Below are 15,417 nucleotides of genomic sequence, written 5' to 3' on the forward strand. Positions count from 1 at the left end.
AGACTATACACTGATCTATAGATATACCCAAACTATACACTGATCTATAGATATACCCAATACTTAACATCAGTAGACTATACACTGATCTATAGATATACCCAGACTATACACTGATCTATAGATATACCCAGACTATACACTGATCTATAGATATACCAAATACTTACACCAGTAGACTATACACTGATCTATAGATATACCCAGACTATACACTGATCTATAGATATACCCAGACTATACACTGATCTATAGATATACCCAGACTATACACTGATCTATAGATATACCCAGACTATACACTGATCTATAGATATACCCAGACTATACACTGATCTATAGATATACCCAATACTTACATCAGTAGACTATACACTGATCTATAGATATACCCAGACTATACACTGATCTATAGATATACCCAGACTATACACTGATCTATAGATATACCCAGACTATACACTGATCTATAGATATACCCAATACTTACATCAGTAGACTATACACTGATCTATAGATATACCCAGACTATACACTGATCTATAGATATACCCAGACTATATCACTGATCTATAGATATAGTAGACTATACACTGATCTATAGATATACCCAGACTATACACTGATCTATAGATATACCCAGACTATACACTGATCTATAGATATACCCAGACTATACACTGATCTATAGATATTCCAAATACTTACACCAGTAGACTGTTTTTATCAGAGCTGAATGTGATGTCCAGTTATAGAAACACTGCTTGCTGTGAAAGTTTACTAAATGTAATAAAAGATTGTTACAGTTTTATATTGTCTTGTCTTGAAATGAGGGGAGCTTGACGTAGTATTATCCATGTCTGTCCTGTCAGGTCAGTTTATTGTTAATTTGTAGCTATGGTTTAGTTTGTATTAAGAATGTAGCCATATACTAGTTCATGTAGATAGAGGAACTTATGTTTAAAAATATTAGGTACAAATAAACAATGGTCATACCATGAACAGACTACAGTAGATATTTTTAGAAATCCATTATAACTAATCTTAGAACAGGTTCAACAGACATGTTTTTAGACTTAGCTCAGATTTTTAACAGAAATGTTTCCCTATCCTCAAACGAATGATTTTCATGTTATTATGCATGATTTATAGATTGAACCTTCATCTTTTGGGGCCTACCAAATTCACACTTACCGCATTCATTCAAGAGTTCGTAATTATTGTTTTTATGTGCATGTACGATAAAAAATATCATTGAACATTTCTGTTTCATCTTGCCAAACAGCTGATGCTAATATCATGATACAAAGAGTTGATTGATTTTCATTGTTTTCTTTAAATCACTACTAATGTCATAAAGTGTTGATTTTAACCAGAATTTCTCATTATAAATAAGAGAAGCATAGGTTAGTCAAAGTGAGAACTCATTAGGGTAAAAATAACTAGTCTAAGAGAAGCCCAATAAGAAAAGTTCTTCAAAATACTAGCCTAAAAAGCAGCCCAATAAGTCCATGGAATCAGTGTTATAAAGTGCTGAATCACTAGAATCGACTGATAGTTCCAGGTGTGTGATACAGACCTACTGGAACTTGCTGTTTCTGTACTATTGTAAACTTTGATTAGGTCCCCAGGAACATTGAACCACTATAGGATGACTACTTCACTGACACTGATACATATTTGTGTTTGTCCAGCATTTTGATAGTTCTGTAAGCTATGACGAGGAAACAGATGTAGCCCCCCTACAAAATGGGGGAAATGTGCCGGTAAGGTGGAACCTTCTACCCTTCATCATTGTAGTGGCAGGTTCAAATCAAATAACAGTTAATAGGAACGCTTATGTAATGCTGTTCAATATGTAGTACACTTAGATATTTGCATTCTATGGTATGGGTTTGATACATAAGTTTCTTCAGTATTGTTATTCAGTTTATAGAATTGAAAACATTAGTCATTTCATCCTGTAGACAGATTTTCTCTTGTATAAAGGTGTTAATGCATACTGACTTGCTTAAGTAATGTCATTTTATTTTTTGAGTGAATGACAACAGACATGTATATATAAATTTATGTAAAGTAAAGGTAATGAAACAATGATGTAGCAAACAATACCTTATACAGGATGTAAAAAAACGACTCTGTTCAATTCAGATATTGGCATCATCATTTATCAAAGGACTAGCAGAAAAGTTTTCATACAAATTTGTTCACAGCCTTTGGTATAATGTCTTTAATAGTATCCTTGATACTCCAGGGATTCTGATCACTTACAATATCTACAACCCTGGACTATTTCATAGCAAAACTGGAGGCAACAGAACTGAACAGGTAATTTAGTCCTTTGATGTACATGAAAAGAGCCATATACATGTAACAGTACACTGTAGTTGACTGTGTGGCTTTGAAGTTGGGGTCGATGTCTCTGTAGTCTTCAAAGGAAATCTTTGCAGGCCTGTGATTGGTTCAGATTTTTTCCCCTGAGATGCCTCCAGTTTTACTATGAGATAATCCAGGGGTGTAGACATCGCAAGTGATCAGAACCCCTGTAGTATTGAGGATGCTTTAATAGTCGATAAGATACAAAAACTTTGTGCATGGAAGATATCCATAGAAATATTGCAATATAGAAGAAACTTACTTTCCTATACCTAAAATGTGACCATAACCTGCACTTAATTGTATCCTTCCAGTTCCACTCAACATTTCCACTAATGTGTTACAGTGGTTAATAGGCAACAGATGTTATGGCTTTTATCTGTGGTGCTGGTTCCATGTTGGTGTTTCGTAAATGTCAAGGTCAATCATTGGTGTCATGGTGTTGATATTGTTATTAAATCACAACAAAAATGTTGGTCTGAAACTTATGGAATAACGCTTTGCTATGATGATTTTTTTTTTTATTCATTTTTTATCCTCCTTCTCAAACTACATGTACATTTAAAGTAGCAATTACTGGCCTGAGTTGTCTCCCTTCTACTGTTGATTTTGTAATAACAAGAATAGGGATTTTAAGATTTATTATTAATAAGGCGGTTTTTGTAATATGTTTGGTGAATTAAACATTTATTACTACTTTTAGTACTGTAGATATGCTTAATTTTTTTTTTATTTTCCTGCTTACCTCACAATTTTATCATTATAGTCATTTATAACGTTTATATATTTATCGTCAAGTCACGTTTTTTTTTTCATTATTGTCACTTAACATCATTCTCCAGTTTGCACTGTTGTGTAGATAATATTATTAAATAGTTCAATTTACACATTTATTGCTTTTACGTGTTGCTCAGATTAGTCTATAACACTTTTATATGCGTTTGTATTTATCTTAAGATTTATAGTTTGAAATCAAGGGCAATAACTCCCCACTGTACATGTATATCACAAGAAATGGTGGTGATCAAAACATGTTCATTGTTTGTTATCATTTTGTCACTTTGGAATTTGTTTTTAACATCAACTGATACGTAACAACATTATTGACATGCTGTCTTCAAGATCAGAGTTGTAAATAAGACATTCAGATGACATTTACCCTTTGGCTTAGTTGTGCATATTGTATTTTGGGATATATTGGTCTACAAGATGGCCAACCGGCCGCCATCTTGGATTTTGGATGTTGAAGTTTGAAAAGCAGAGAAAAGATCCCTTTTTCAATTGTCAGACATAGATCAATCTTCGGGTGGGCACCAAGATCCTTCCAAGATCTCTTGGACATGATTTGTGAATACTTTTCACGTAATCATACCCTGCCTCCAATCTGTTCATGGCAAGGTCTGTGGAATTTTATTTCTGTCGTAGTAATATATTGTAGGTCATTACTTAAAGGTAACCTTGCAGTATTTGGAGCATGATATTTTCTAACAAGACATATTATGGTGGCCAAGTGAGCCGTATCAGAGATGCGAGCCATTGAAATGTGCTTACAAAAAATTATACATGGAAGTGGGTAAATAAATGATTAGTTTATGTTAGAATTACTTGACTCATGTCAATTGTATCATTTTCACTGCTGGATGTTTAGCAACACTATGGTTGATAAGTCATTGCTCTGACATCTGCCATTGGTCGTTCAGAACTTTGTCATCGCAGCTAACCATGGAAAGGTTATATCCGCTACAAACCGGACTCCTGTACAAACCTAACAAATGGACTGGTCCCATAAATATCCGGTTTAGACAAATTATAACTGTAGTAACATTTTCATCCCTTTTATTTTATAACCTATTTTTGCTACTGGATAGAATACAGAAGTGAAACTTGTATATAATAACGGAGACATATATGGCTTTCATATTTTTCTGAACAGCACAAAACAATTTCAACACTGTTAATGATTTAGTGAGTAATTATGTTACCATGTACTGGTTGTTTGATTGTATAATAATACTGTAATGAGTGAAGAAACTTTCATGTAGCTATTATCATTTGTAACTTTGTGGCATGTATAAGTAAGTAAATTTGACTTGCAGCATCACAAGAAAAATCAGAAGAAACCGAATCTAAATTATCTGCTTGCGAGGATGTCAGATGTTGAGTTACCGGTAACCTATAGATTGACCAAGGTTTTATTTCAGTGAAAGGTGTTAATTAGCATTAGCTATTTATTTGTGTAAGTTATTTTGGTGCAAGTATAACTTCTTTATGAATGTAGACTGTACAGCATTTGTTGGATTTCTTGCACCATTTCTATATGGATCATTGACACAAATAGAATTTCTTATACAAAGTTTTGTACGGTTCAAGTTTTTATATCCTTTTTATTCAAAGGGTAATGAAATGCAATCTTTTTCTTTTTTTACTTTATTTTTCAAATTTGCTTTAAACTGACATACAGCAATATTAATTAAATTAATCTAGTTAATTCCTGTTCTGGAATATTAGTGTCTATCAAAATATAACTGTCTTAATACTGTTTGGGCAAATGGCACAGATTTTTGGAAGTTTTCTTTTTAGCCCAAAATCATCAGATGTTGGGCTTTTCAAATCGCCTTTCGTCCGTGGTCCGTCCGTCCATTAACAATTCTTGTTACCGTTATTTCTCAGAAAGTGCTGAAGGGATCTTTTTCAAATTTCATATGTAGGTTCCCCTAGGGCCCTAGTTATGCATATTGCATTTTGGGACTGATCGGTCAACAAGATGGCCGACCAGCCGTCATCTTGGATTTTGGTAGTTGAAGTTTGTTACCACTATTTCTCAGAAAGTATTGAAAGGATCTCTCTCAAATTTCATATGTAGGTTCTCCTAGGGCCCTAGTTGTGCATATTGCAATTTGAGACTGATCGGTCAACATGATGGCCGACCAGCCGCCATCTTGGATTTTGGTAGTTGAAGTTTGTTACCACTATTTTTCAGAAAGATTGAAAGGATTTCTCTCAAATTCCATATGTAGGTTCCCCTTGGGCCCTAGTTGTGCATAATGCATTTTGAGACTGATTGGTCAACAAGATGGCTGACAGTCTGCTAATTTGGATTTAGATAATTCAAGTTTGTTACTGCTATTTCTCATAAAATGCTGAAGGGAGCTGTCTCAAATTTCATATGTAGGTTACCCTAGGGCCCTAGTTGTTCACATTGCATTTTGGGACTTATTGGTCAACAAGATGGCCACCTGGCCGTCATCTTGGATTTTGATGGTTACGGCTATTTTCAGAAATTACTGAAGGGATATTTAACAAATTCCATGCATAGGTTCCTCTTGGGCCCTAGTTGTGCATAGTACCTTTGGGACTAATCTGTCAACAAGATGGCCAAGCGGCCGCCGTCTTGGATTTCACCACTGTTTCTCAGAAAGTGATGAAGTGATCTGTCTTAAATTTTATATGTAGTATGTTTGAAAAAGTTTGAAAGCAGGGAAAAGATCCCTCTTTCCATTGTCAGACATAGATCATTCTTTGGTGGGCACCAAGATCCCTCTGGGATCTCTTGTTCTTTTTGTGTAGAAGTAGGAATCCTAATTGCCAAGTTGTCAAAAAATAGAGCTTTCAGTGTATCCAAGGTATATTGTAATGATAACAATAATTAGGTTGCTAAAAATATCATGCATATCCTTTTGTATGAAATTGCAATGTATATTCCTTCCTTGTATATTACAAAGTTATCTCCCTTGCAGATAGGTATCTAATGTGACATTATTTTGTAAGTGAAGTTTAGTTTCTCTGATAAGTATGATATTATGTTCACAAACACACTACACCATAATCAATAGCTACCCTTAAGGGGAGATAACTGTGTAATATGCAAATAAAGAATCTGCCCTTGCGGGTAGGTATTGATTATGACGTCATGTGTTTGCGAGTATAACATCATGCTTTTTGGAGAAAACGATGTGAATTGTGCTCACAAAATAATGACGTTACAATAGATACCTACCCGCAAGGGAGCTAACTCTGTAATTTGCAAAGACGAAATAGTTTGTTGTATACAGAACCTTGACAGAGATTGAAAAATTACTCTATTTCTATGTTATAACGATGAATTTGTTGTAAGCATGTTCATCATAACCATACTTTATGCTGTTATACCTTTCCATTAATGTCAAGACTATATATATAGAGGTATACAGTTATTTACTGTGAAAAACATTGCTTTCATGCCTAGAATATTAATATGGGAATAGGTTTTCTTGCTTCAAATGCTTTTGCTCTGTATATTTGATTATCATTTTAGTAAGTTAATGCCTACATCGTACCATACACAAACTGTGCATCTTCTATGGAGAAGATTTTGTTATCCATTGTTCACCTAGTTTCGCATGTTTTTTAAAATCTTATGTAAAATTAAATGATATTCATCGGATTCTAAGAAGAAAATACAATCATAAATAATAGAATTGTTATTAATACACATAACTACATTTTTGTTTATTATTAAATATATATTTAATGTAACATTTTAATAACGAAGCTGATGGTGCTGCTGTGTTTTACAGGGATTAGGCAGTGTGGATTCTATCTCTGCTAGCCTACAACAGCTCTGGGCTCTTTCTGAAGGCGTCGCCTCCAACCAGACAGAAAAAGCTCTCGGCAGGTTTGATGTACGATAGTTTTTCAGATATTTTGGAAAAAAATAGTGAATTACCTCCCTTCCACCAATTGGACACAATGTGGCTTTCTGTCTGTTATTGGTATGATCAAGATTAAAGTCATTTCCCCTTTATTTTCCGTTTTCACATACTTTTGAAAGTAGTTAATAAACATGTTTAAAAAATCAAAGTTATTTTATGTAAAAGTAAATTTGTACAATATATAGATATCCATTTTTTTTTTTTTTTTGGCAGGTTGACGGATGCTATGAAATTAATCTGCTATCATATACGTAGAACCTCACCATGGCTTTCCTATAGTGCAGCTATTATCTGGCTCATTGGAGCAGGCAACACCTGAAATGTTGAAACCGGACTGTCTTTTTGTTGTACCATGTGATACCACAGAATTTATTTCTTATTGTTTCTCCACAAATAGGATAACAAATATACCAGAACACTGTACTTCAACTTGAATTCAATTTTCAAACAAATGGTTTATGTTATATATGTATGAGATAATATGGATTACCCTGGTATAAAATTATGTGTCTAATGAAGTGACATTAAACCATGAATGTAATAAAGATGAATTGTATTAAAAGAAAGGACATTCGATATATATTGTCATACAGGTGAGTTAGAATGAAATAAATTATATTTTAACCAAATACCATTATCAGTTGTATAAGCTCTTGATCTTAAGGGGGGACGTATATTACAAGTGATTAAATATTCACAACAGTATACATTGTTCATCACATAGCAATCATATTTAATGTGCTAAATGCTGTAAAATGATCTGCTGTTTTTATTTGCAATATACAAATGTACAAAATTGTAAGAGAGATAAAAGGGAAAAGTATCTCAGATTTTATTTTTAATTTTGACACAATTATTTTTTTCCCAAAGTAGGTATAACTGTGGATTCATAAGAATGAGTGTGATTGAGTCTTATTTCATATTTATTTTTTTATACATTTTACTCTACAAGTAAATTGTTTACAATCAAGTTGAAGTGTCATTGTGCTTTTTCATGTTAGTGGTGCAATATTATACTATATACATATTAAACCTATCTGTTTATGTCATGTGAATGAGACAATATTATACTACATACATATCAAACCTATCTGTTTATGTCATGTGAATGGTACAATATTATACTACATACATATCAAACCTATCTGTTTATGTCATGTGAATGGTACAATATTATACTACATACATATCAAACCTATCTGTTTATGTCATGTGAATGAGAATACAATATTATGGAAATATTATACTACATACATATCAAACCTATCTGTTTATGTCATGTGAATGAGACAATATTATACTACATACATATCAAACCTATCTGTTTATGTCATGTGAATGAGACAATATTATACTACATACATATCAAACCTATCTGTTTATGTCATGTGAATGAGACAATATTATACTACATACATATCAAACCTATCTGTTTATGTCATGTGAATGAGACAATATTATACTACATACATATCAAACCTATCTGTTTATGTCATGTGAATGAGACAATATTATACTACATACATATCAAACCTATCTGTTTATGTCATGTGAATGAGACAATATTATACTACATACATATCAAACCTATCTGTTTATGTCATGTGAATGAGACAATATTATACTACATACATATCAAACCTATCTGTTTATGTCATGTGAATGAGACAATATTATACTACATACATATCAAACCTATCTGTTTATGTCATGTGAATGAGACAATATTATACTACATACATATCAACCTATCTGTTTATGTCATGTGAATGAGACAATATTATACTACATACATATCAAACCTATCTGTTTATGTCATGTGAATGAGACAATATTATACTACATACATATCAAACCTATCTGTTATGTCATGTGAATGAGACAATATTATACTACATACATATCAAACCTATACATGTGAATACAATATTATACTACATACATATCAAACCTATCTGTTTATGTCATGTGAATGAGACAATATTATACTACATACATATCAAACCTATCTGTTTATGTCATATGAATGAGACAATATTATACTACATACATACAAACCTATCTGTTTATGTCATGTGAATGAGACAATATTATACTACATACATATTAAACCTATCTGTTTGTCATATGAATGAGACAATATTATACATACATACATATCAAACCTATCTGTTTATGTCATTGAATGGTACAATATTATACTACATACATATCAAACCTATTGTTTATGTCATGTGAATGAGACAATATTATACTACATACATATCAAACCTATCTGTTTATGTCATGTGAATGAGACAATATTATACTACATACATATCAAACCTATCTGTTAATGTCATGTGAATGAGACAATATTATACTACATACATATCAAACCTATCTGTTTATGTCATGTGAATGAGACAATATTATACTACATACATATCAAACCTATCTGTTTATGTCATGTGAATGAGACAATATTATACTACATACATATCAAACCTATCTGTTTATGTCATGTGAATGAGACAATATTATACTACATACATATCAAACCTATCTGTTTATGTCATGTGAATGAGACAATATTATACTACATACATATCAAACCTATCTGTTTATGTCATGTGAATGAGACAATATTATACTACATACATATCAAACCTATCTGTTTATGTCATGTGAATGGTACAATATTATACTACATACATATCAAACCTATCTGTTTATGTCATGTGAATGAGACAATATTATACTACATACATATCAAACCTATCTGTTTATGTCATGTGAATGAGACAATATTATACTACATACATATCAAACCTATCTGTTTATGTCATGTGAATGAGACAATATTATACTACATACATATCAAACCTATCTGTTTATGTCATGTGAATGGTACAATATTATACTACATACATATCAAACCAACAATATTATACTACATACATATCAAACCTATCTGTTAATGTCATGTGAATGAGACAATATTATACTACATACATATCAAACCTATCTGTTTATGTCATATGTGAATGAGACAATATTATACTAACATACATATCAAACCTATCTGTTTATGTCATGTGAATGAGACAATATTATACTACATACATATCAAACCTATCTGTTTATGTCATGTGAATGAGACAATATTATACTACATACATATCAAACCTATCTGTTTATGTCATGTGAATGAGACAATATTATACTACATACATATCAAACACCTATCTGTTAATGTCATGTGAATGAACATATTAATACTACATACAAATCAAACCTAAATGTTTATGTCCATGTGAATGTGACACAATATTATACTACATAATATCAAACCTATCTGTTTATGTCATGTGAATGAGACAATATTATACTACATACATATCAAACCTATCTGTTTATGTCATGTGAATGAGACAATATTATACTACATACATATCAAACCTATCTGTTTATGTCATGTGAATGAGACAATATTATACTACATACATATCAAACCTATCTGTTTATGTCATGTGAATGAGACAATATTATACTACATACATATCAAACCTATCTGTTTATGTCATGTGAATGGTACAATATTATACTACATACATATCAAACCTATCTGTTTATGTCATGTGAATGAGACAATATTATACTACATACATATCAAACCTATCTGTTTATGTCATGTGAATGGTACAATATTATACTACATACATATCAAACCTATCTGTTTATGTCATGTGAATGAGACAATATTATACTACATACATATCAAACCTATCTGTTTATGTCATGTGAATGGTACAATATTATACTACATACATATTAAACCTATCTGTTTATGTCATATGAATGAGACAATATTATACTACATACATATCAAACCTATCTGTTTATGTCATATGAATGAGACAATATTATACTACATACATATCAAACCTATCTGTTTATGTCATGTGAATGGACAATATTATACTACATACATATCAAACCTATCTGTTTATGTCATGTGAATGAGACAATATTATACTACATACATATCAAACCTATCTGTTTATGTCATGTGAATGAGTACAATATTATACTACATACATATTAAACCTATCTGTTTATGTCATGTGAATGGTACAATATTATACTACATACATATTAAACCTATCTGTTTATGTCATGTGAATGAGACAATATTATACTACATACATATCAAACCTATCTGTTAATGTCATGTGAATGAGTACAATATTATACTACATACATATCAAACCTATCTGTTTATGTCATGTGAATGAGACAATAATATACTACATACATATCAAACCTATCTGTTTATGTCATGTGAATGAGACAATATTATACTACATACATATCAAACCTATCTGTTTATGTCATGTGAATGAGTACAATATTTATACTACATACATATCAAACCTATCTGTTTATGTCATGTGAATGAGACAATATTATACTACATACATATCAAACCTATCTGTTTATGTCATGTGAATGAGACAATATTATACTACATACATATCAAACCTATCTGTTTATGTCATGTGAATGAGACAATATTATACTACATACATATCAAACCTATCTGTTTAATGTCATGTGAATGAGACAATATTATACTACATACATATCAAACCTATCTGTTTAATGTCATGTGAATGAGACAATATTATACTACTACATACATATCAAACCTATCTGTTTATGTCATGTGAATGAGACAATATTATACTACATACATATCAAACCTATCTGTAATGTCATGTGAATGAGACAATATTATACTACATACATATCAAACCTATCTGTTTATGTCATGTGAATGAGACAATATTATACTACATACATATCAAACCTATCTGTTTATGTCATGTGAATGAGACAATATTATACTACATACATATTAAACCTATCTGTTAATGTCTTGTGAATGGACAATATATATACTACATACATATCAAACCTATCTGTTTATGTCATGTGAATGAGACAATATTATACTACATACATATCAAACCTATCTGTTTATGTCATGTGAATGAGACAATATTATACTACATACATATCAAACCTATCTGTTTATGTCATGTGAATGGTACAATATTATACTACATACATACATATCAAACCTATCTGTTTATGTCATGTGTGAATGAGACAATATTTATACTACATACATATCAAACCTATCTGTTAATGTCATGTGAATGAGACAATATTATACTACATACATATCAAACCTATCTGTTTATGTCATGTGAATGAGACAATATTATACTACATACATATCAAACCTATCTGTTTATGTCATGTGAATGAGACAATATTATACTACATACATATCAAACCTATCTGTTTAATGTCATGTGAATGAGACAATATTATACTACATACATATCAAACCTATCTGTTTATGTCATGTGAATGGTACAATATTATACTACATACATATCAAACCTATCTGTTATTTATGTCATGTGAATGAGACAATATTATACTACATACATATAAACATATCAAACCTATCTGTTTATGTCATGTGAATGAGACAATATTATACTACATACATATTAAACCTATCTGTTTATGTCATGTGAATGAGACAATATTATACTACATACATATCAAACCTATCTGTTAATGTCATGTGAATGAGACAATATTATACTACATACATATCAAACCTATCTGTTTATGTCATGTGAATGAGACAATATTATACTACATACATATCAAACCTATCTGTTTATGTCATGTGAATGAGACAATATTATACTACATATACATATCAAACCTATCTGTTTATGTCATATGAATGAGACAATATTATACTACATACATATCAAACCTATCTGTTTATGTCATGTGAATGGTACAATATATACTACATACATATCAAACCTATCTGTTTATGTCATATGAATGAGACAATATTATACTACATACATATCAAACCTATCTGTTTATGTCATGTGAATGGTACAATATTATACTACATACATATCAAACCTATCTGTTTATGTCATGTGAATGAGACAATATTATACTACATACATATCAAACCTATCTGTTTATGTCATATGTGAATGGTACAATATTATACTACATACATATCAAACCTATCTGTTTATGTCATGTGAATGGTACAATATTATACTACATACATATCAAACCTATCTGTTTATGTCATGTGAATGGTACAATATTATACTACATACATATCAAACCTATCTGTTTATGTCATGTGAATGAGACAATATTATACTACATACATATCAAACCTATCTGTTTATGTCATGTGAATGGTACAATATTATACTACATACATATCAAACCTATCTGTTTATGTCATGTGAATGAGACAATATTATACTACATACATATCAAACCTATCTGTTTATGTCATGTGAATGAGACAATATTATACTACATACATATCAAACCTATCTGTTTATGTCATGTGAATGAGACAATATTATACTACATACATATCAAACCTATCTGTTTATGTCATATGAATGAGACAATATTATACTACATACATATCAAACCTATCTGTTTATGTATGTCATGTGAATGGTACAATATTATTACTACATACATATCAAACCTATCTGTTTTATTCATGTGAATGAGTACAATATTATACTACATACATATCAAACCTATCTGTTTTTATGTCATGTGAATGAGTACAATATATACTACATACATATAAACCTATCTGTTAATGTCATTTGAATGAGACATATTATACTATATACATAATAAACCTATCTGTTATGTCATTATGAATGAGACATATATTATATATCTATGTACATATCAAACCTATCTGTTGAATGAGGACAATTAATTCTACTAACCATACATATTCAAAAATGTTAACTGGGTACTGGTGATATTGTATATGACATGTAAACTGGACGGTCAATAAGTTACTGGTGATATTGTATATGACATGTAAACTGGACGTCAATAAGTTACTGGTGATATTGTATATGACATGTAAACTGGACGGTCAATAAGTTACTGGTGATATTGTATATGACATGTAAACTGGACGGTCAGTAAGTTACTGGTGATATTGTATATGACATGTAAACTGGACGGTCAGTAAGTTACTGGTGATATTGTATATGACATGTAAACTGGACAGTCAATAAGTTACTGGTGATATTGTATATGACATGTAAACTGGACAGTCAGTAAGTTACTGGTGATATTGTATATGACATGTAAACTGGAACAGTCAATAAGTTACTGGTGATATTGTATATGACATGTAAACTGGACGGTCAGTAAGTTACTGGTGATATTGTATATGACATGTAAACTGGACGGTCAATAAGTTACTGGTGATATTGTATATGACATGTAAACTGGACGGTCAGTAAGTTACTGGTGATATTGTATATGACATGTAAACTGGACGGTCAATAAGTTACTGGTGATATTGTATATGACATGTAAACTGGACGGTCAGTAAGTTACTGGTGATATTGTATATGACATGTAAACTGGACGGTCAGTAAGTTACTGGTGATATTGTATATGACATGTAAACTGGACGGTCAATAAGCTACTGGTGATATTGTATATGACATGTAAACTGGACGGTCAATAAGCTACTGGTGATATTGTATATGACATGTAAACTGGACGGTCAATAAGCTACTGGTGATATTGTATATGACATGTAAACTGGACGGTCATAAGTACTGGTGATATTGTATATCATGTAAACTGGACGTCTAAGCTACTGGTGATATTGTATATGACATGTAAACTGGACGGTCAATAAGTTACTGGTGATATTGTATATGACATGTAAACTGGACGGTCAGTAAGTTACTGGTGATATTGTATATGACATGTAAACTGGACGGTCAGTAATTTACTGGTGATATTGTATATGACATGTTAACTGGACGGTCAATAAGCTACTGGTGATATTGTATATGACATGTAAACTGGACGGTCAGTAAGTTACTGGTGATATTGTATATGACATGTAAACTGGACGTCAATAAGTACTGGTGATATTGTATATGACATGTAAACTGGACGGTCAGTAAGTTACTGGTGATATTGTATATGACATGTAAACTGGACGGTCAGTTATTTACTGGTGATATTGTATATGACATGTAAACTGGACGGTCAATAAGTTACTGGTGATATTGTATATGACATGTAAACTGGACAGTCAGTAAGTTACTGGTGATATTGTATATGACATGTAAACTGGACAGTCAGTAAGTTACTGGTGATATTGTATATGACATGTAAACTGGACGGTCAGTAAGTTACTGGTGATATTGTATATGACATGTAAACTGGACGGTCAGTA

General features: G+C 31.3%; 1 protein-coding gene across 5 annotated transcripts in view; it reads left to right on the plus strand.

The window, feature by feature from the left end:
* Positions 1-8,037, plus strand: part of LOC138304753 (nicolin-1-like) — a 28,591-nt gene extending 20,554 nt beyond the window's left edge. For 4 of the 5 annotated variants that reach the window (XM_069245006.1, XM_069245007.1, XM_069245009.1 and 1 more), the window contains 3 exons: positions 1,695-1,766; positions 6,933-7,037; positions 7,281-8,037. In XM_069245006.1, coding sequence (XP_069101107.1) covers positions 1,695-1,766; positions 6,933-7,037; positions 7,281-7,322 — 219 coding nt within the window. In that variant the 3' untranslated portion in view covers positions 7,323-8,037. The remainder of the gene's footprint in view (positions 1-1,694; positions 1,767-6,932; positions 7,038-7,280) is intronic. The other variant, XM_069245010.1, reaches the window with a different exon arrangement.
* Positions 8,038-15,417: the final 7,380 nt, after the last annotated feature.

Source organism: Argopecten irradians, chromosome 12, assembly GCF_041381155.1.
Source record: "Argopecten irradians isolate NY chromosome 12, Ai_NY, whole genome shotgun sequence".
NCBI classification, from domain to species: Eukaryota; Metazoa; Mollusca; class Bivalvia; order Pectinida; family Pectinidae; genus Argopecten; species Argopecten irradians.